The sequence below is a fragment of the Gymnodraco acuticeps genome, unplaced genomic scaffold, assembly GCF_902827175.1.
Source record: "Gymnodraco acuticeps unplaced genomic scaffold, fGymAcu1.1, whole genome shotgun sequence".
In the NCBI taxonomy this organism is placed as follows: domain Eukaryota; kingdom Metazoa; phylum Chordata; class Actinopteri; order Perciformes; family Bathydraconidae; genus Gymnodraco; species Gymnodraco acuticeps.
Window position 1 is genome coordinate 801,443 of NW_022992081.1, and position 23,133 is coordinate 824,575.

The 23,133-nt window shown below is 41.9% G+C and overlaps 3 protein-coding genes across 3 annotated transcripts; 1 reads left to right on the top strand and 2 right to left on the bottom strand.

The window, feature by feature from the left end:
• Positions 1–1,263: 1,263 nt before the first annotated feature.
• Positions 1,264–7,404, bottom strand: notum2 (notum pectinacetylesterase 2). Its single transcript, XM_034202476.1, has 12 exons — positions 7,210–7,404; positions 6,569–7,031; positions 6,325–6,377; positions 5,704–5,799; positions 5,536–5,596; positions 5,245–5,357; positions 5,067–5,169; positions 4,507–4,695; positions 4,030–4,130; positions 3,084–3,231; positions 2,939–2,986; positions 1,264–1,645 (listed from the first exon to the last, which is right to left on the bottom strand). Exons 2-12 carry the CDS (start codon positions 7,027–7,029, stop codon positions 1,342–1,344), a joined length of 1,677 nt encoding a protein of 558 aa, XP_034058367.1. The 5' UTR covers positions 7,030–7,031; positions 7,210–7,404; the 3' UTR covers positions 1,264–1,341.
• A 6,023-nt stretch (positions 7,405–13,427) lies between these two features.
• LOC117537284 (transcription factor Adf-1-like) lies at positions 13,428–15,112 on the top strand. The gene is made up of 2 exons (XM_034202467.1): positions 13,428–13,874; positions 14,407–15,112. Exons 1-2 carry the CDS (start codon positions 13,745–13,747, stop codon positions 14,928–14,930), a joined length of 654 nt encoding a protein of 217 aa, XP_034058358.1. The 5' UTR covers positions 13,428–13,744; the 3' UTR covers positions 14,931–15,112.
• On the bottom strand, positions 15,098–17,302 carry LOC117537283 (protein ANTAGONIST OF LIKE HETEROCHROMATIN PROTEIN 1-like). Its single transcript, XM_034202466.1, has 2 exons — positions 16,948–17,302; positions 15,098–16,337 (listed from the first exon to the last, which is right to left on the bottom strand). Exons 1-2 carry the CDS (start codon positions 17,271–17,273, stop codon positions 15,791–15,793), a joined length of 873 nt encoding a protein of 290 aa, XP_034058357.1. The 5' UTR covers positions 17,274–17,302; the 3' UTR covers positions 15,098–15,790.
• Positions 17,303–23,133: the final 5,831 nt, after the last annotated feature.

Below are 23,133 nucleotides of genomic sequence, written 5' to 3' on the forward strand. Positions count from 1 at the left end.
GTATTATGTCAATGTTATAGAGTTTCCTGACCACTGAGTGGTGAATAACCACAGCGTTGATGTTGTTTTTTAGAGAGTTCTTCTCTAGTGGTAGGCAGTTTAATGCCGTTTTCAATTAATTGGCCTGCTCTCTAAATATTTGCATCAGCATCGGCCAATGAAAAACTTCTATTGGTCAACCAGTAGCATACTTCCCATGTCAAATAGGTACATTTCTGCTGGCCAACTTAGAACAACAATATACACACTTTAGTCTTACATGCACATAAAATGTAGATATATATATTTAGCATAGTTAGCATAGCATCAAGAGCTAGAGACTATACAGTAAGTCACAAAAATCAGAATGAGTTTCTTTGGAACTGGGTTTGCAAAAAATAATGCGTGAGTACAGTTTTTTTGTGATTCTGAATTGTAAAATATTTTCTATTTTCATATTATATTTTAACAATCCGAATCAGAATACTCAAAGTGTGAATAATTGCTATCGCATTGAAAGCAAGACTGAAAGAGAATAAATACATATTTCTTTCAAGCTGATCCTGACTATAGTATATGGTATGTAAATGTTTTTAATGAGTCCTGTCAAAGCAACACGTTTGTGTCTCTGACACTGTGTGAAAGCATTTATTAGATTAAAAAGTATGCAACTCTACCGCTGTGCTCTGAAGTTAGATTTTCATGTAGAGTGATGCAGTACGTCCGACCGTCTGCTAAAACTCAAAGCTACTCAAGCACTACAACTGAAACGCCTCAGATTCAGGCCCAAAGCTCTTTCCTCTTGTGTCCAGTAGAGGGACAGCCAAACCACTCAGACTCAGTAACACATGAAGCATAATGGAATGCTGAGCAGCACAACGTAGTAACCAGATTTCTGTACTATTTCTATGGTTACATAAACATTTCAACACATTCTTTCTTCCATCAAGCCTTTGCTTGGCTTTCTCTTGAACTGCGAATCACTCTACCTGGTAGAGTGCTTCTCAAAGTGTGGTCCGCGGACCACTGGTGGTCCGTGAGCGCCCCCTAGTGGTCCGTGAGTATATTGGTACAATTTCACATTTTAAATAAATTAATAAATTAAAGTTTTACGCACTCTCGCGGGAATATCTCCGCAATGGAGCGAGCTTAAGTTTCACTTTCGATGGTATGATATAGCCCAGCGAAACACATTCATCACACATGTTGCCACTTGTTTGTACCATTTTCAGGCGATTTGTAATCTGTTCTAGAAAAACGATGTGATTTTGGATATTTGTGGAGTTAGGTGGTCCGCAAGTGTTTTTTTATTGGTTAAGTGGTCCTTGGTATGAAAAAGTTTGAGAAACCCTGCTCTACCACTTAGCCACCATTGCTGACCATGCTGGCCAGAGCATCTGCATCTCCCTGGGGATCTAGGCCCAGCCTCTGGAGGTCAAGTCCCATAGCAACCAGCATCTGGAACAGGGTGAGCTCCTGCTGGGTGGTCTGGTCCACCAAGGCTGGGCAGGTGGGGTTGCACTGGGGCCTCTGGCAGTTGTCAACCAGGTGGAATGGACAGCCTTTGGAAGGGGTTCTGTTGTTGCGGGTTGCCTCCAGACTCCTGTCCCAGCAGTGCAGGGCTCTTGGTAAAGAGGTGCCTTTAACTTTGAAACTCATCCAGTTGCTAGAAGAACCACAATACAACCAAATTAGGGATTCAAAAGAAACCAAGGAAAATGTGGAAACAAAGTGTGGGGGAGAAGCTGTCGGAAAGCAATGAAATACAATGAATATAGATTGTGGCCGATAAGGTTAAAAACTGATGATCAGGAAAGTGTCATCAGTAACTTCATGGTCTGATGCAGGCTTTGCAAGTGCTTTAGCCGCACTTTTGGGGCATTATCTTGGTAATAAGAGGGTGTCAACCTCCAGTTCTGAAAAGTAAAGCTATTGGAAGTGCCTTAAACCTGCATTCTTGTAATAGCCATCTCCACTGGATGCAAGAAAAGAAGTCTGATTGTATAGAAATCTATTAAACTTTTCACTTGAGGTTTGCCTCAGGAAACATGTTCCTAATATGTTTGTGGTCTCAATTCACTATATATATTAAAATATCATAGAAAACTAAATAATGATCATTTTGTAAATTATGGTCACATTTAGACAAAATTAGACAAAATAGAATGGTATGATTTAGGGTGGCTGTCATGTTATTGACAGGTAAGTCCCAAAGTGCTGTCCAGAGTTGGGTGTAATAAAAATAGTCCAAGCCTTAGACTAGAGTCTAAGAAGTTGGCTTTTATATTTACTGTTAAGTATGTTTAGTTTTTTTTAACTTGTTGTTCTCGATAGCCATCCTAGTAAATATCTCAGTTAATGTAAAATACCAATGCACCCCATCTAACCAAGCTAGCAAAATAGCTCTCGTTAGTTCTCCTGACTTTATGTTTACTGTATTAACGTCACTCGGTCTCACTTGTTACAACCTCCATCCTCTCGTCCAATCTATAATCCCTTTTGCTACTTAAAAACAAGATGGCGACAGCCAGTCGACAATATACAAATAGGTTATGTCAGAGTGACTACTGCCACTTCTTTTAACAGTCTTTGGTTACATCACAGAATAGCCAATGCAAAGTTACCCACAATGACCTTGGACCTTCAGCACCTCCCATAAAGAATCATCTCCTATAATAAATACCTGTAACTTAGCCCGACTCTGTAAACTGAGCTGAGGCAGACCCACCCATGTCCATCCATGTAACAAAATAATGAGTGTGTTCAAGGGGTACAGAGGGGTTAGAGAAAGTGTGAAATGGCATTTGGTGACATGAAGAATGTGGTGTGATGAACGAGCACACCAAAAAGCAGCATGAGCTCACTAGGTAGAGATGATTACCGGTGCAGACGTGAATAAAGTATGAGGGGAAGGCGTTAAAGTGTTTTACCATCACAGAAGTCAAACATCCATTCTTACCTTTTGGTGATCGCTGTGTGGGAAAGGCAGGACGGAGCAAACACAGCCCTGAATAAAAAACACACAGAAGAATATTTGAACTACATGGTGCATAGGAGAAGAATTGTTATCGGATTACTCTTCTGACAGCTTTTTGGGAACTTACGTGACCTCTCTAAGTGAGTTCTTAAGCTCCCTGCTTAAATTCTGTATGTACTGCCACTGCTCCTCTGACAGACTATGACCGCCCATGTAGATGTTTTCCACTCTCAGCTGCTCCTCATCAAACAGCCACTGCATCACAAACAGAGGGGCTACAGGGAAGACAAAAAGCTCATATTTAGATGCTCAATACATTTATATTAAGAATTGGTAAGATGATTATGTGCAATATGAAATAGGACACAAATAGTCCTGAACCTGTAGAGAATTGTCACTCGACAGTTCCCTTTAGCTTCTTTATGTTTACTGTATTATTTCTACTGCCTGCAAAAGCTAGACCGAACCTATGTACAGAAACTTCTCTGCACCTAATGGCAGACAGATCAAATTATTTTGCAAATCCTACAGGGTGAACATACTGTATCAAAGCATTTAACAGCTAGAGAGACCAATATATTTCTCAGTAGTTAGTCGGTAACAGAACAAAGCTAAATTGAATACATTTTGATATTACATGTACAAGGTGGCCCGAAATGATTTGTTTTTAGGCAACTGTTTGGAAACAAGTTCACCTCGAGACAAAGTGACCAGACGCTTTTAGTCTCTGAACGTTTCGAAAATCACTGGTGACACCACTGTAGAAGCTGAAGGAAAAGTTGTGTTTTTCCTGAGCTTCATAATGGGACAGACACTATTAAAACAAAGACTGAAAAGTCCATTCGTTGTAGCGTAATCAGACGAGTTGAAACATAAAGTAGAAAGTGATGGACTTATATGGCAGTATGTGTTGTGTCAAATGGATCACCCTCCTAGCTATATGACTGCCAAGATAGGCATTGACAAGTTAATTCAAGTGTGAGGTCAAGCATCCTCAAGTTAGTGGTCATGGTAGTTAAACAAGAATAAGTATATAGACGCTCCAATAGATAGATGATGGATGAGGCTCTCACAGGTCAAGGTGGAGTACAGTTTGTGGCCAAAGAAGCACTGCCACTCCTCTCCTCTCTTATAGAGCTGCAGACATCTGTCAGGCACAACCCCATTCCACAGTCTGAGAAAAAAAACACAACACACTGTCAATACACACACATATAGTGCTCAGATGCTAAAATACATTACACAATAAAGGCAAACATAACAGCACTAGAGTCAACAGTATAACCAACGCTATATCATACAAAGTGTCGTTCCCGTAGAACTTCATTCTCAATTTAGTTACGTTTACTTTTGCAATCTTTAACAGTTTAAAGTTTACACTTCTATTATTAATCCATCAACCCCAATTTCCTCCCTCGAAATGTACACAGACAAACAAACCTAATCCAGGAGAAAATAGGTTTCCATAGATACGTAAAAGACTGTTTTCAAATACAAAAGTATTTATTTCATTACAAAATATGGTCTGACTGAAAAATGCATGACTTTACCGAAGTCCTATCTTGATAGCATCTTCAGGTGAGCAGGAGATAGTTTCTGGGCAGTTTGGTGATCTCTGCTGTTTACTTTCTAGAAACCATCCTGAGTCCACAAGGCCTCGGACCTGAGCCTCTGCACCGAGCAGCTCCAGCTGACTGGCCACCCTATCGATGTTCAGCAAAACACCTGTTCCACCAGCACTGCAGGGGAGCAAAGACAATAAATAAGTTTGGCCTTCAGAGTTGAATATTTGTTAGTGGTATCAAAACGACAGGGCATCCCAGCTTTTAGCATTCATACAGTGGATCCTGTTTTAATGCTCAAGGAAGTTCCAACAGCCATGGTGCTAACCTGGGAGGAATGTGGACCATTGCAGGGCAAGTCCCTTTAATAGGCATCATGTCATTGTCCACAGATGACTGTGAACATCTTTATTGTTGACAAGAGGATGCACCCAAAATAGAGCTTCTCTCGTTTAATGTTTAGATTGGAAATGATCCAGAGTGTACGGGGGAATGCACGCTCTCGTCCAAAAGGTGTGGTCAGCGTCAGAATGATAAAACAAACTCACCTCGTGCCAGACAGCATGACAACCTTCGCCAGTTTGATTCCTTTGGGGATGAGGTCTTTGATGACCTCGCGGATAATCAGGGAACCCATGAAGGTGTACTCAGCTGATAACAAGAAAACATGTCAATTGATTCAGAGCACCATACTAGTAAAAAAAGAACAACCTTGAAGAAACTTACTTGCATTTGTATTTCTATCTCTTTCCTTTTCTCTGCCTTGTCGCTGCCTTGGAGGAGGAGTTGGGGCAGGCCCATTGCCACTCCATACATCACTAGAACAGTACGGGATGAATCTAGAGAAATGGACACAATCACTAATGTCAACAGACTTGTATATATAGCTTAGACCTGTCAAAACTTGATGGAGAGTAGTCCCTGTCTGACAAACTTTAAAACATTTGATTTTTGTGTTTGCACGAATACCTGAAGGAGCCACGATGAGACATATAGTGAGCACAAACAAGTACTTACACAATATTTGCATTATTCCAGTGTGGGTTTTCCTCTGCTTGAGAAGACAATATTCCAGTTCCTGTCAATCCAGTAATCAAAGATGAGACAGATTTCCCTTTTGTCTCAGTAAGATATCTTAAAACAAGCAACACCAAGTGCATTTTAAGAACTGTCTGGCTGACCTACCTCTTTTTGTTTGGGGCCACCCCGTTGAGCTCATTAGTCGGGGTATATTTTGGTACCTGGAATCACAGGTCTCTTTGCTGTGGCAGCACCAGCCACCTAAAAATAATAGAGACTAATATTAGACAGTATCATCAGGCACAGCATGGGAGACCCTTGTTAGCACATCACAGAGGCCCATGAGGAATGAAGAGGACTGTACCTGCAGCCTGGTCTGCTAATGATATGCACTCAGAGTCCGACCAAGAAGACGAATGAATGACTTATAGTGCATAATTGAATGGTATCTGACTTGATTCATTTAGAAAAAACTATTTACTCTACTATTCGGAATAATACACTTAAAAATCTTGTAAAACAAAGTCCAACATGTTTGTGTTTCGTAAATGTGATGCACATGTCTGCTATGCTCCCAGGATACACACATAAGTCCAACTGGGGACCAATCCACCTACATTCCCCCATTCCAAGTCTATCTAAGTGACAGGCAGCAACCAAAGAAGGAGAAAAACAGAAGATGGCGGGACAAGATGACATCCCCATCAAAATTCCAATGGGGGCATCACGCCAAAACAAGCTGACCTTTGGGGACCAAGTTATCCAGTTGGGTTTTAAAATACTCACCTTCCAGAAATATCAGCCATCGGCGACTTCCTCTGAACTCCTTTAGGTAAAACCTGTACAACCACAAATAAACAGGAATGAGGGGATGGTGACGATAAAGCAGCCATGTATGGAAGGAGACCATGATGCTCTGTGCTTCTAAAATCAAGGTATTGCGACAGGCAAGCAAATGACAAAAACAGCTTACTTCCCTGCTAAGGATTTCAGGAAAACAAGTGAGAGATAAACATCCGGAACATCTCACCCAGCTGCGGATCCATCATTGCATGTAACTTGGGTGTTCTTGAGGAATTGCAATCTCATATCAGCTGTCTGTTGTCCAGCAGCTCGAACTCCTGCAACACCCTCACGTGTGGCTTCATCTGTGCCTCCAGTACTTCCTGCTCCTTTAGTGCTTACTGCACTTCCAGTACTTCCAGCACTTGCAGTACTTCCAGTACTTCCACTGCCTCCAGTACTTACACTGCCTCCAGTACTTCCACTGCCTCCAGTACTCCCAGTGGCTCCAGTGCCTCCAGTACTCCCAGTGCCTCTAGTGCTACCAGGAGTCAGATTGACCACGGGGGGAGACTGTCCAACATCACCTCCTTGGTTCCCACCAGACTTCTTGGGGGACTTACCACTAGGTTTAGCATTGTTGCGGTTGTTCTGACACCAGATTCCACCGATCAAAAGCAAGAACGCAACCTTGCCCAGTATATTCATATCTAAGGCAGAATAAGAAGAAAACACATACACATACATCACTCATACTCTGTCTTCAGAAGTATTTATCCTAACGTAAAGATCTTGCTTGGCATAGATATTTTTTGTTTTTTTAACTAATCGTCCATAACTTGTTTTCTAATTTAAATCAATAACTTTTCAACGTAGGAATTTACTTACTTCTTTAAGAAGAATCAGCTTGGAGGACTGTTGCTGAAGCACTGCAGGGGTCAGGCAAATAACAAGTGCTGCTGATGAGAGAGTGAGAAGTTCAGAGCGCAGGTTTGAGAGGAGGATGCCAGTCAGGAGAATTGATGAAGCCTTGACCAGGTTTTAATGAAGCCTACAAATCAGCAGTGAGCTTTATAGTGCCACCATCAGATGTCCTCCCATTTTCCCTTGCTACTCCAGCCAGGCCCTGAGATAATCTGCTGACGACACACCGTGAGGGGAGGTACCGGTCGACCAGTGGCGAGGAGAAAAGATAACACACGTGTCTCTTCAACATATTTCATGTCTTTGCACACACCCTTAGCCCTCTCCCAACAAGCTCTCCTTCCCCCTATCGTCTCTCTTATTCTCCCTCCCACCCTCCACCTCTTATTACCAGTGTTTTGATTTAAACATTTACATGGTCAGCATAACTGCATGGCCCCTTTGCGTGGAATGTGACCCAGGGGTCATTGGAGCACACACCTCAAACAGTTCCCGACACGGGAATGAATAGTACCGTAAGCTTTTCGCATAGTAATCGATTTAGCATGCACTTTTATGGCACAGGTGGTGTACACTCTAGTTAGCTGTCGCAATGATCCCAAAACTTTGAAAATTATACATATTATAAGTAATAATAACAGAAATGTGTTAAATAACAGTTTCTTCAAAACACAACACATACAGTAGCTATAGGAGTTTGATAAAACATAACATTAAAACAAATGTAATGATTATTTCCAATGAAATTGTTTGGTTTATGAACATTGATAAATCAAAAAACATGTATTTATATATTTTAATTCACAGGGCAATATTTTTAGTTTGGCCCCTATAGACCCCGGGGTACATACAGAGCAGAGTTTTAAGTATGTTGTTCTGACAACAAGATAAACCAATGAAGGACAGAACCAGAAGATGAAGGATCCACCTATAACAGTTGATATTATACTTCAATGGTACCCATTGTATTAATGATACGTATTCAACTTTTGTTATATCTTCTGGGCCCTGGGAAGTTCCCCGCTTTGCTTTTTTGTAGATCCAGCCTTGTGCCCCTAGGATGGCTGTAGGGTGACGTACCGCTGATCGCTAAAGGATCACGAGGCCAAGGGCTCTAAAATTCTCAACAGTGAAATGCACACCATCCTGACGTGTCAATCACATCAAATAATGATTGCTTGGAAGGCCAGAGGCTACACCGGGCTGCTGGGGCTGTAAGTATTGCAGGGTGGCAAGGAGGTATGACAATGTGTTTTGGACATTAAAACAGAAAGAATCCACTACAATTAAAGCAATTATTTTTTACATCTCCCAAAGGGTACTGGACACAGTGACAACAGTACACACACTGCACGATCAACCTTGTAACAGGTGAAGGGCTGTACAATGATTTCAATAGGCACATATAAAAACATTATGATTAGGTCAAAGGTGTACCATATAATGACTATCAGAATATCTGTATTTAGTGGATGTGTTGAAGATTATTTATCTCTGGCAAAAGAAAATCATTATCATACATGTTGTTTGCAATAATGACCTAACCATTTAAAGACTTACTGTAAGGCAGAGGAATTTATCAAGGTTTCTCTCATTGCTTTGGTATTTTTGTATCATTTTCAAGCATTTCTTTGCCACTTTCAACTATCGCCAGACAGAAAACAAAGCTACTCAAAAATATGTCTGTGAGATTGTATGCACCTACGTGCAATAAAAATGTACCCTAAGGTCATCACTATACTGAATTTGATCTACCGAGCTGAACAATTCTTCATTCCTTCAGTTGTCTTGAAGCATGCACACCACCATCTGTCTTCCCAGAAATCAATGCAACAATGTGTTTAACAGATACCTCAAATAGCTTAAAAGCGAAAGAAGATGCTGTAAATCTATCATCATTGCGCTAGAATGTCACGATCAGAGAGATGGCATTGCTGCTATTTTGTTTTTCTTTGATATGGGATTGGACAGAATGATACCTTTTTCACAGAGGGCTTCAGATCAATGGATATAAGTGAATTTGTGTGGTAATACTGCGGTGATTCAACTCCCACAACTTGTCATGGATCAAACACTGTCCCTCTTAAAATCTACAACACACACACACACACACACACACACACACACACACACACACACACACACACACACGCACACACACACACACACACACACACACACACACACACACACACACACACACACACACACACACACACACACACACACACACACACATTACATGCATGTCTTTATCTTTAATTTCAGGCTAGGTTACATAACCTGTGAGGGGCTCATGAAGCATGTTGAACTTCACCCATACAGGGGCAACAGTTTGACTCCTTGTGCAGCATAGTAGGCATTCCTTTACCTCTTGTGTTGTTATTTTTCACAGCCAACCTCCAAGGTCAGGACACCTAAAGCCTGGGTGGTCCGGGCACTTTGTCTCCTGAGCATTTGTGTCATCACTGGCCTCAAAAGCTGAGTGCTGGGCATTGAGTTGGCTTATTTGTCGGCTGATGGCTTCAAAGAACAACGAACCAGACACAGGCAGTCATGTGCTGGATTCTTATGATCACACTACTGAATAGAAATGTGGCCACTCACAGATAAAACTCCAAAACACCATGAACCTCTTATTCAAACAATGAAGAGGTTACATCCACATGTTTTACCACCATCATGCTTCGCAGAGTCCCCTGCCATGTTGCGTGTAATTTGACAATCTGCAACAACCATCACCCTGAATCTATGTTGTCACCAGCAGTGGAGAGCATAGCTCGGCAAAGAAGCCCATGATTAATAGCAGATAAAGGTGGCATCTTTACAAGCCACATGAAAACGAGCCTCAGGCGAGAGAGCTGATGCCTGGTTGGAGAAACACTGTCGGAGCTTTCCATTCAATCAGAGAGGACGACAGCCTGCGTCTTAGCGGGATCGGTGTAAAGTGCAGGAGGCTAGCAGGTGGGCTGAGCAAAACTATCCCTAATACCAGGTGTTAAGAGACCTTGCGTGGTAACCTTCTGCTGACTGCCAATGTATCAGTGTGATTAATGGAGGAGGGGTCGATGGCAGGGATACAAGGTGTTGGTTTCTGGAGAGGTTGGGGGTGATGTAACAGGCATAGAAAAGGATAGCTGACGTGAATACGTTAAATGTGCTGCAAGAAGCTCCTTCTCCTGAACCCCTCATTGCCAAACGATGCTTACTGTCTACCTTATTGGTCTTCCAGAAGGACCTTCATCCAAAATATGTTCCTCCTCAAGTAGGATCACAATCCATAACAGTCAACATGATCATATATAAATCAAGCACCCAGTGTAACATTTAATTCTTGAAGAAAACTTCACGGTAAACAAAGAATCGTAAAACGTGTTAATGAATTAGAGGAAATGGGGGCTGAATTTAACAATAGCTAAACTTTATTAAACCATCAGTTTTATCCAGACATGTGCTCACTGCTTAGTGAGAATGCATTGCAATCTACTGGTCAAATGAGAGTGGGATTGTACTGCACAAGTTTTGTAGGAGTTTGTATGGGATGACTTCATATCGTTTTGGTGTTGTTAAAAGCAGCCCCTATTTACTTAAATTCATTAAAACTTCACCATGGATTCATGGATTCAAGAATTCAATGTTACATGGGGTGAGCAATTGATATGCAAATGTTCAACTTGTATGTAAAGTATTCCTTCAATACTGTTCTCTTGTCAAACTGGGACATTGGTTTGGAAGTGGGTGGGGTGGCTGCATACTATCCTTAAGTTAACAGTTTGCCTTTGGGGCTCATGACACAGTGGTGCAGCTACGTGGCCTTGGAGTCATGCTGGATGAACCACCAGGCCTGTCAGTTCAATGATGAATACTAGCGGTAGGGTCACACAATGCTAAGCTCCTGCACTTGACAATAGGTCCTTTACATAAATCTTCACACCTGATCAACAATACGATTATCACACGACATGGAGGGTAAACAGCTGTACAAGAGAAGATACAGACAAATGTCACCTTGATGTCTACGCTGTTATCCATTTGATATCAGTGTTTCATTGAATTTACAACACTTTGAGCTAAATGCTAAATGCTAATATGTTATCAATGACAATGCTTATAAACTAAGGCCACGTTTACACAGAGACGAAACGGGTTGTATCCGCTACAGTTCTCTATCGTATGGACGGTTCGTCCACACGAGGCTGTAACGGAACCACGGAAACGGAGCCCTCAAACGGTAACGGGGCCCAAGGTGGGTAGATCTGCGGACGAAACGCTCTGGGGGGGCAAACGGCTCCTTGTGTACGTCCTATTACGATCATTTCCTGATAACGAAGAAGGCATGTAGCATGGTCAGTAGCTACTGCTACTGACCATGCTACAGATGTTAGTGCAAAATCTACTGCTCCTCTACCACAACCATCAGCAACAAGTGGACATGGAGAACTACATGAACTACATGTTGCTAAATCCACCGCGGAGAATAAACAGAAGGGCAATCAGGCAACCATGGCAACCATGCTCGGGGGGTCTTCTTCGCTGCTGTTGGTGTATTTTGTGGCGGAAGTACAGCACCACTTACAGGCCCGGCATATGTACTACACGTTTCTTGAGCCGATACCGTGTGGACTGAAGACTTTTTTGATATCGAATTCGGTTCGTTCTCCGTTTCGTCTCCGTGTAAACGGAGCCTAAGTTGTTAAGCAAGTCTATTTTTTTAATTTGTCATCATCTGAGTTGCTATGCTAACAATCGCTTATTAGCACTAAATACAAAGTGCAATTGAAATTGATGGAAATTGATGACCTGATAGTAGCACAATATATAAGTTTAAGAAGCATGGTAGCACTGTGAGGTGTAACAGCACTTAAAAGTCATTTTGGTCTTGACTGTTGTGGCTCTATATTTTACCTACTGAAACTGCTAAATAGGAACAGATTATAAAAGCACTTCCAGGATATCTAAAAGTTGTTCAGGGTTATCTTTATCACTATAAAGGTTATTTTCTGAACTTTGTACTGATGAATCTTCATTGAGGACTGACCTTGGTGTGTTTTTTCTTTCTCCAAAAGGATTGGTGGATGGCACTCTGTGGCACGCCGTAAATCAGAGATTCTAGCTGCAGTGATGTCAGCCCTTTGCCTCATGTGTTATGAAGACATGTGGACATGTGGTCACAGCTCTTTCAGCCCACACACCCTTCAGTCACCATAAAGATTTATCATAGGTTTAACTTGCCAGGTGCACATGGACATGTGCACATGCATCTTTCAGCACAACAATTGAACATATATTTACGTATTTGTCACAAAAAAGAAACAATATGTAAAACCAGAAAAGCATTTCCAATCCAGAGTGATCCAAAGCAAAGTGACATTACTCTACAGGTATTCATATTAATAGACATACCACAGAACAGTAAAGATGTTTACTATTTATAAAGTAGCCTGTCAGAGTGAGGCTGTTTTTCAGCCCATGCTGGTGTATGTGAACAGTTGACCTGGATAACCAAAACTATATGAAAGTCTCTACTGAGTCTTTTCAAATCTATGGCCCCTCACTTCTAGAGCAATGCATACTCTCATACTGTAAGTATGCACATGATTTCAAATAACATTTATGGTGACATGACAGTTAGCATCTGCGTTAGCTTTATTGCTCCGGGCAGTCAAGTGGGCTGAGCTCCTCCGTTAAAACACAATATCAATATGTCCATGCTTGCCATGCCATATCATGTCAGGATACAAAGTTAGTCTTCCCAAAGGTTGACAGACCTTGCAGCACACTGTATAAGGCTTTAGGTAATGAAATCCCAGGCAGAAAACATAGAGAAAGTGAATGTGGATAACTGTTTGAAGTTATTTAACTCTGCCAAGGTTTTTTGGGGTTTGTTGTCACCAGTTTCATGAAACTGTGTGGGATGGTGTCACATGGGCAAAGTAAAAACTCATTTAAATTTGGAGCAAATCCACATCTTTATATAAATTGTTGATCGAGAAATATATAGTGGTGCCATTTGAAGATTTGCATATCATGTGGGACAGGACTTATGGTATTGGCGGAGGTACAGTATGTGCTCTTTAAAGCCATTTTATTGTACAATAATGGTATTAAAAGCTAAACTTAATTGCTTTCTTATCAAAAGTTGGATGAGTAGACTGTTACGGGCCCTCCACACTACAAGCGTTTCAGGCGTAAAATTACGCCTCTAGCGCGTCTGCCCATTCACTTTGAATGGGGTGACGTCACGTCCGCTCACGTTTTCGCCGAACTGCATCACGGGAAGGCAAGCGTAACTTTGAGAGCGTCTCGCGCGTAAAAAGTTGAACAATGTTGAACTTTTTACGCACGAAACGCTCTCTCGGTTCCTGACAAGTGAGCGTAAGCCAATCAAATCCCGTTTCAGAAAATCTGACAGCTCAAGCCGTAGCCAATCAAAAACCGCGCATACGCTGGGAGAGATATCCTGAGATATCCCGCCGTTCATGTCTATATTTGAAATAAAATGGACGAGGTTATAATCGTAGCGGTAGCGAATCACCCTGTATTATTTGATGTGACCCTGTTCACCTACCGGGATAGAAACCAGAGGAACCAGGCATGGAAGGAGGTGGCAGAGACAGTGGGGGAAACTGGTAGGTTTTCGCCTGTTTGGGGATTTTATATCCAGTTTACTTCATGTTAACATAGCTAATGAAACATAGCCGGTATATTTAGCATAAAATAGCGCCATAGACATTAATCACATACATGTTAATCATCCGCTGCCACATCATAGACTATATTGCATTACATTAATGCACACAATGTCATACTCCTTTCACATTTCTTAGTTATATATATATATGCAAAAATTCATTCCTAGCATTCTATTTCCATGTAAATTACTGCTTTATTTAATTTTTATCTTTTTGCAATTTAACTGTACAATACATGTTGTGTTTTATATTAGATTTCTTGTTTTGTATATATGCACCATGACATCAAGTCAAATTCCTAGTATGTGCAAAGCTACCTGGCAATAAACCTGTTTTTGATTCTGATAAAGTGTGACATGTAAAACCTTGTATGCAATTGAAAGGGATTTGGTTTTCATTAATGGAGCAATCATTTTCTGAAATTCAAGAAATTAACTGTATTCTTTCATTTTCATTTTCATTTTATTAGACGAAGTGTGCAAAAAGCGTTGGAAGTCCCTCAGGGACCGATACCGCAGGGAGAGGATCCTGGAGAAGGAAGGGAAAAGTAGCGGGGCAGGGGCTTCCGGGGGATCTAAACCCTGGCGTCTCGTGGCAGTAATGAGCTTTTTAAAGCCCTTCATGCTGGACCGTGAGACGTCCAGCAATTTCCCCCGGCAACCCCTGCCTCCACCCACCGGAGCAGAAGAAGAGGAAGACTCTATGGGTGACAGCCTGGATGACAGTCTGGAAAGCCAGCCAGAGCCAGGTAGCAGTCAGCCGGCCAGTCAGCCGGCCAGTGTGCCGGCCAGTGTGCCGGCCAGTGTGCCAGACGGTGTGCCAGACGGTGTGCCGGCCAGTGTGCCAGCATTCCGGGGGAAGAAGAGCAGGGGAAGGGAGATGTCCCCTTTTGAGGAGAACCTGCTGTCGGCCCGATGCTGGCCATGCCACCACCACCACCACCACCCCCACCACCAGTGGTGGAGGTGGAAGACGAGGACCTCCTTTTTTTAAGGAGTCTCTGGCCTGCAATGCAAAAGCTGAGCAGGACGAGCAGCATGAGACTGAAAATGAAGCTACAAGAGGCGGTCCTGGAGGCCACAGAAATGGACATTAATAATTAATTAATTAATTAGATACTGATACTGATACTGATCCACATTACATCTTTTTTCACTCATCACTCATCACACACAACATCACATAAATAAAAGTTATTTAAAAGTATGTTATGGCTATACTGTGTCTTGACTTGTTCATGTGGTTTGTCAGTTACAACATACCAGGAGCTTCTTGTATGTCGATATATAATGTGCTGTCTTCTGTAATTATTCAGGTGAAACCCTGATGAAAATTATGAGGCTGAAGGAAAAAGGTTGTTAGTTATATCATGATATCAATTCAAGAAACATGTTTATTAGGAATGGTTGATTTTAAAATGGCTCATTTGGAATATTTGCTTTTTAAAGAAAATGGGTAGCTCTTAAAAGAGCTTTTTGGTTTGGAGACAAATATGGGCCTACACCACATTTGCCTGCCATCGCACTGCCCCCTCCTCGTTGAAGTAGGAGCAGAAGGTCTCCCGCTGTTGGATGGATCGCCGTGTGGCATTGTTGGAGCCCATCCTCGGTGCATCACACAGGGTTGGAGTAACTTAATCCGTGGACCTTGCGATAGGTGTGCGTGATGGCATATCAATGGTCTTCCTGCGGAGGAAGTTATGTAACACACAGGCAGCCTTCACACACAACTCCGTCACCTCGGGGCTGGTGGTGATGACACGCCTGAGCATTCTCCACTGGGTTGAGAGGATGCCAAACGCACATTCAACCACCAACCTGGCACGGCTGAGGCGGTAGTTAAATAACCTCCTTTCACGGGTGACGTCCAGGGAATGGACGCAGAAGGTTGTCCAGCAGCGGAAATGCCTCATCTCCAACGAAGACATGGGGGAGAGGGCCCCGCCGCTCTGATCCTGCGATGACGGTGTCAGGTGGTAGCTGCAGACTGCCGTCTCGGAGGCTCTCTCCAAATGCAGAATTCCGCAGGCTCCCACTGTCGCTGCTCCTCCCAAAGCCTCCAACATCCACTACCCTGAACAGGTACTCAGCATCCACCACAGCCAGCAGTACCAAGGAGTGGGTGGACTTATAATTAAAGTAGAGGGAACCTGCATTTGCTGGAGCCTGGATAACGACGTGCTTCCCATCTATGGCACCAACACAGTTGGGAAACTCCCAGCGCTCCTGGAACCCAGCAGCGATGGCTCTCCAATCCTCCACCTGTGGTACCGGCATGCACTCCTCGACCAGGGCGGTCCAGATGGCCCCCGCAACCTCCTTGACAATGACTGCCACTGTAGAACGCCCGACCCGATAGCTGAAGGCTATCGTCGCGTACGAGTCACCAGTTGCCAGGTACCTGAGAAAAAAAGATATATACATGATTACAAAATATATTTATTCAGACCCCACACACACACAGACCACAGATCCCCCCCTCCACACATTGAACACAGACACACACATTGAACACAGACACAGATTGAACACACATTGAACACAGACACACACACATTGAACAGACACACACATTGAACACAGACACACACACATTGAACAGACACACACATTGAACACAGACACACACACATTGAACACAGACACACACATGACAGACACACACATTGAACAGACACACACATTGAACACAGACACACACACATTGAACAGACACACACATTGAACACAGACACACACATTGAACACAGACACACAGACACACACATTGAACACAGACACACAGACACACACATTGAACACAGACAGACACACAGATCCCCACACACACATTGATCACAGACACAGACACACACGCCATGTACACAGGGGAGCAATACTGTGTTTACCTAGATATCTTAATTAATGTTGAACTAAATCTGAACTAAATCACAGACTTCAGTCATCATTCGTGCATTCTCTCTCCTTCTATACAGAGTCAGATTAAAGAAGTAGAAATACACAAAACGTACCGTAGGCAGATGGCGAGTCGCTCGGCGGGGCCGATTGACATACGCAGATGGGTGTCCACCTTTGTAATCAGTGGGCCCACCTTTCCGAGCAACTCGTCGAACACCTCCTTGCTCATCCTGAAGTACCTCTGAAAAAGGCGGTCATCGAGACGGAGCTCCTGGACGAGAAGGTGGTATTCCCCCCTTTGTAGACGCTTTCGGAGTATCGGGTGTACCCAGAAGCGACGCACACTACACGGCCTCATGCGAGACAATGTATACACTAAATGCAACCTTGCACACACACGAGTTACCCTGCTTACCCTTGCTACAACACCGGCATCCATTTTAGCAATAGTGGAGAAGAACCGGGGTTTTTCACTTTGTATGTCCGGGGCGGGAGATTCACATGGAGATTCTGATTGGTTGTTGGTCGCGGGGATCGAAGAAACGCCCCAAGCGTAAATCTTGGGGCGTTGGAAGCGAATTTTACGCTTGTAGTGTGGCCGGCCCGTTAGGCCAAATATGAGGATGCAACCAGCAGTCAATTAGCTTAGCATAGCATAAAGACTGACCCCCCCTCTCCCCCATAAAACTAAACCAGCTTTTATTAATATCCAACAAACTATAGCGTGAGCTTAAGTGATTTTGTTACCTTCGGAAAGAGACAGCTAACTGTTTCCTTAGGAGTCTTTAAACTTGTCATGATTTTAGTTTTGTGTGTCTAGTCATGGTTTTATTTTGAAGTTCTGTTCTCCCCGTTTCTGATCTTCCTTCCTGTGTCTGATTGTGCCTCATTGAGTTCACCTGTTGCCCTTGTTCCTGCCTCCCCTGCCCAGCTGTGTCTTGTCCTGTGATTACCCTTCTGTGTATTTAGTCTTGTCTTCCCCTGTGCTCCATGTCCGATCGTCGTCTTTCTTGTCACCCTCCATGTTGGTTACCTGGTCGTCAATTATTTTTCCATGATACCTGCCCGTTTTTTCCCTTCTGTAAGTTTGTTCCTGTCTGTCCTGCTTCCCGGTTTTGTTAATTTTACGTTTCTTGTTTTTCCTGTCATCGGCTTTTTAATAAAGCTCTTTTTTTGTTACCTGACCTTTGTGTATTTTTAACTTGGGTCCTACTTTCCCCAAACCTGACAAAACTATGCTAACAGGCTGTATCTCTTTACTCTACACACAGTGTGGAGAGTGGTATCAATCTTCTCATTTTACTATCAGAGAGAAAGCCAACAGTCTCAAACTGACATTATAGTCCAACATAAAGAAAGCTGTTTACATTCAGAGGACACTACGCAATCAGACAATGTATAAGCACAAGGTTGGAAGAAGTTTAGATATAATATATTTCCACTCGCCTTTAAATGCATAATGTCTTTCAAGGGGAAACACAACAATAAGCCTCCTGTGTCTCTTGTACTGGGCCTTTACTGTTTCCCTGCATGCAGATTTTTCTTCCAAAGGCACAATTGTATCTTATTAAAGAACAGTAGATGTTTATATGATTGTTCAGTATATTCTATCATTGTCAAATGTGAGACTTAATCTTTGTGGATTAGCACATTAACCAAATCTGATGGAATGCTATCACAATGAGTCTATTACAGTATGGTTATTTTAAAATGAAACATAGTAAGTCCAGATGGACGTTATGCAAACTGTTGGTTCAAAAAGGCCTGCTGACTAACAGTCTGCATATATCCAATCCAAGAAGCAATAGAATCTGTATCCGAAAGCTTTTATGAATTATGAGAATTTGTATTACTCACGCTGCTCAAAATTTACAACCACATTATTCATGGATAGCAAGACAGTCCCAGTTTAGTTAAGTTTTATTGCCCTTTTCAAGTTGTTGTTTTCAAGTTGCCAACTTCTCTTTCAGTGCTTCAGCAGATTCCTTTGAGTCATTTTGAGAAAAGAACCTAAGCAATTCACATGAATTCCTAAACCCCATACACATAAAGCAAATCTCTGATTAATTGAAATAAAAAATTACACATACGATAACAAAATATTATAAAAGGATTATCTACAGTTAAAGAGTGGCAGCTAATTTAGATGTTAAGTGGATGGTTTGTGGTTATTAACACCTATGTTGACTGAGTCATCACTCCTGTTTTTATATAGTGGTAATTTCATCACCCAAAATGGTACCACAGATGGAGCTGCAGCTTTATTTAAACAGTTGCACCATGCTATAAAACTGTCAGCACTATTAATCTTGGGCAGAGAGAATATATCATCCTGTACCACTTTCTTGTAAAGCTGTGCATGCTCTCATATTGCTTATGCAAATCGGTGTGACCTCTTATGACTTTCGTACAATAATAATCTTTGTGTTTATTCTGTGAAGAGAGTCAGAACTCTACTTGTAGCTCGTAGAAACAATTGTTGCCGCACACAGGGACCCTCAAAGGGACTCATTGGTCAGCAATTCATAAAATGTCAATTACACAAATGAAAGTGAAAGAAAGTGGTTAAAGGTGGGGTAGGTAAGTTTGAGAAAACTGGCTTGAGATACACTTTTTGATAATTTATATTCCATGGAATGCTCTTCCGGCCCGGCCCGGCTAAAATAACTTGATGGCCTACCTGCCTGTCAGCCTTCCATCTGTGCACAAACTTATCTCGTGCCCTCATTGGTCATGTGAGCGTTCGTGTGTGTTGGAGGAGGGGCTCTGTAAGGAAGTGGCAGATTTTTTCCGGCTGTGTATTTTTAAATTCTAGCGCACTCGAGCAGGTTTCTCCAAAATGACCTACCCCACCTTCAAGGAATTACTAGACAGTCATGCATTCAAGTCTTTTTTGATAAGCCATAGCCATGATACATTTTAATTGCTGTTTTATATTATGCAGAAATTGTAAGAAAGGAAGTATATGACTACTGGACTAGATTTACAATACACAGCATTTTATTTCATGTTTTCAGGCTGCACTAAACAACCAGCTCATAATGGCCATCATCATAACACACCGCAGGGATGCGGTTGTATAACTTCAGCTCTTACTTAGGCTGAGGGGCAGTAAAGAAAAAACTATTTTTAAGGAATGGAGGCCATACGTCACATTAACCCTTGAGGTCATGTCTAATATGCAAACCCACTCCAGCTAAAATAGCTCCTCTTACCTCATGCTAGGCAAAATAGATCCGAGCATGTGAACCTGGGTCACAGGCAGCTCACCTCCGTGAGAAACTGTTAGTACAGACAGGGGGGTGAATTAAGACCTGAATATACAAGTTCATCAACAAGTTGGAAAAGTTCAAAGATAATGATAATCAGATCACATATGGTTAAGATGCTTTTAAAAGTAATGCTAGTTCTCTGTAAGGCTGTACTTCAGTGCTTGGTATGTTTATATCAGCATCTCATTGCAAACAATAGCAATGCTAACAAGCACAAAACTAAAGCTGAGGCTGATGGGAATGTCATAAACCAAAAAATATTGGACAGGGGATCAACAAGTATGATCTCAAAATGTATCAGGTTTCAACTGTCCCAGTAGTTCAAAACTTTTAATCTCAATCAGATCCGATCAGATTTTGAAATCCCATTTTTTATGATCCAGGATCAGACAACTCGGCCGTATTTTGTCCCGGTATTTCAAAGCAATTCAGGATAGGATCACCCTGATCCAGATTCAGACTTTTCAAGATTACTAGATCCTGAATATCAGTGCTTTAATCCTACCGATCTCCATCTAGTGGATATGAAAAAGAATACAAGGAAGACAAGAGACCACATTGCAGAGACTTCTATAATGTCTAATTGTTATTTTTAAATACATAAAGGACATCAAATCATAATGGAATTGTAATACAAAAAAATACACCCACTAGGGTAACAACAAAAAAACATTAATTCAAAGGCAGCGGGATCATCCAGGCGTGCTTTGAGGAGCTGAATTCTCAGTGAGGTTTCCGTTTGCTGAAGCCGGCACAGCTGTATTTGTTCTTCGGTCAGACGGATCTGCATCTATGCCCTCTCCGTTTCACGGCTCAGCAGTGTCTCGTAGGCATCATCCCTCTGCTCTGGTTGTCTGGTGCGCTTGCATTTTATCTTTAGTGGTGGCTCTTGCAGTGTGTCATCAGGCCTGGCTGAAGGTCCAGCTTCTGGATCCACATGGGTCAGGAGGACCTCATCTTCAATGGTGTGTGTCACATCAGGTGCATTGACTACCTGAAATGAAAGTTTCTCTATATACTTTATACCCCTTAATAAGATGATCAAAAGCATGCAAGCTCCTGGAAAATTGTGAGGTTTACAAGGACTTGTTTACATCCTACTATAAGAACAAGGATGCTGAAACATAGCCATTGTAGTACTATGAAAATAGCAATTATACAAGATAATAATTGTAGTTCTATAGGGAGAAGGATAAAATCACACATACCTGCGACTCACCATCCAGTACAACGTTTGGTATTCCATGTAAAGATTGTGACTGCTAATCACCAATTATATCAAGTACCACATCTTTGTATTGTCCCCTTTTATATGGTTTGTTACCCGTCTGTGGGTGTTTAGCCTGGCTGTGGTCTTTGGTAGCTTGCTGCTTCAAATTCTTCCACCTCAACCTCACTTGGTCCACCGTCCTCTTGTGTCCAGATCCTGTGGCATTCACATTGTCAGTAACTTCCATCCATATTCCGCTCTTTACTTTAGTCGCTCCACCCTCTCTGTTAAAGCTACCAACTATGGAGTCATAATTATTCCTTACACTCTGCAGCAGTGCATGGGTCTCAGCAGATAGAAAATTAGGCCCCTTTTTGTCCATCTTTCCAACTCACTGGTTTGGTCAGGTCCGCAATTAGTTTTGAAAGGTGATGACAGATGATGGACTTTTCTTTTGTTGAAGATATTTTTTCTTTAATCTAAATTACATTTGTGATTGACAATCTTTGTTGTGATACTTTCATGAGCATAAACATTTATGTCATCAACATTTGGTTGAAAATAAAAATAGGCCATCACAAACGTGACCAAAAAATGAAAAATAAAATTGATCTGCCATGAAGGCTTAAAATGGTGTATTATTTCAGTTAACAAACTTTTCCATCTTATTTATATTGAAAGATATTTTTAAATAAATTGTACAGTACATTTTACTCAAGATAATCCAGTTGTTTGGGATCAAACTGATTTTGAACTACCCGTTTTGAAGATTTGATCCAGATTAAAGCTTGGATTTGATTTCCTGATCTGATCGGATATCAAAATGATCCCAATCCTGTTTTTTGGTTTTGAACTACCTAAAATCCAAATCTGATCCGATCAGATATGGATTAAAAGTTTTGAACTACTGGGCCTGGGGACCATGAACAAAAGTACATGGAGATTACCATGTACTTTTGTTCATGGTCCCCAGGCCCAGTAGTTAAATGATGAGAATAGTTTTAGAGATTGGCTGATTCATCGATGATGATCTATTGCCAAGGCCTTTGCAATGACAAGATCTCAACAGTATTGAACACCGTGGAAGTTTTTCAATCAACGTGCTGGATGGTAAGAAATTAGATTGTTGGAAAATATAATCCAAACTTTTTTGGACCCTCGCCCACACAAGACTTTCGGTCTGAACTCAATGCAAATAGAAAAGCAAGGCAGCTCGAACTAAACAACTGGCAGTGTAACCGCAAAGCTGAAAGTGAAGCAGAGGGAACTGTAAACAAAGTTCTATGTCTATCATGAAAACCACCAATGAGGTTAAAGGTTATGGAAGAATGGTGAAAGAATTGGGTTTAGGGTTCAGGACTTGATTAGTACATTGTATTGCAGCTCGTGATGGCCTGACCCTTTGATAGAGTATGCTGGCTTTCCCATTCAAATGTTAAGCATCTGCCTTCATAGGATGACGTTTTCAATTTAACCACCCTCACTAGAGCCAAGACGATACACCATCAAAGTATTTCTTTAAATCTCATCAGCCCCCATTGCCTGCCATAAATCCCTTATCATGTCGCCAGTGGATGAAAAGGCCAAATCATGGATAAAAAGGCTTTTGGTGCTTACCCAATGTACAGTGAGGACAAACTGATATTGACTAAGAGGGGAATGAGCAATTTGCTCAACCTGCTGAAAGGCCTAATAGATTAGGGGCCCCTTGACAAGCCCCCTGTCAATCCCTCTTTCTCAGTGACATAATGTACGCAGAACAGCTGTGTGAGGAGGCTTAGCAGTTAGCCTAGGATGACAAGTCATTGCTCAGCTTG

Excerpts from the sequence above, each read along its gene's own strand:
- notum2 (XM_034202476.1), bottom strand. The coding sequence starts at position 7,029 with ATGAATATACTGGGCAAGGTTGCGTTCTTGCTTTTGATCGGTGGAATC. Across the intron at positions 5,170-5,244 it reads AGATAGAAATACAAATGCAA|CTGAGTACACCTTCATGGGT; the intron begins GTAAGTTTCTTC and ends TCTTGTTATCAG. Across the intron at positions 3,232-4,029 it reads ACTGTACTCCACCTTGACCT|CCCCTCTGTTTGTGATGCAG; the intron begins GTGAGAGCCTCA and ends TCTTCCCTGTAG.
- LOC117537284 (XM_034202467.1), top strand. The coding sequence starts at position 13,745 with ATGGACGAGGTTATAATCGTAGCGGTAGCGAATCACCCTGTATTATTT. Across the intron at positions 13,875-14,406 it reads AGAGACAGTGGGGGAAACTG|ACGAAGTGTGCAAAAAGCGT; the intron begins GTAGGTTTTCGC and ends TCATTTTATTAG.
- LOC117537283 (XM_034202466.1), bottom strand. The coding sequence starts at position 17,273 with ATGGATGCCGGTGTTGTAGCAAGGGTAAGCAGGGTAACTCGTGTGTGT. Across the intron at positions 16,338-16,947 it reads CGACTCGCCATCTGCCTACG|GTACCTGGCAACTGGTGACT; the intron begins GTACGTTTTGTG and ends TTTTTTTCTCAG.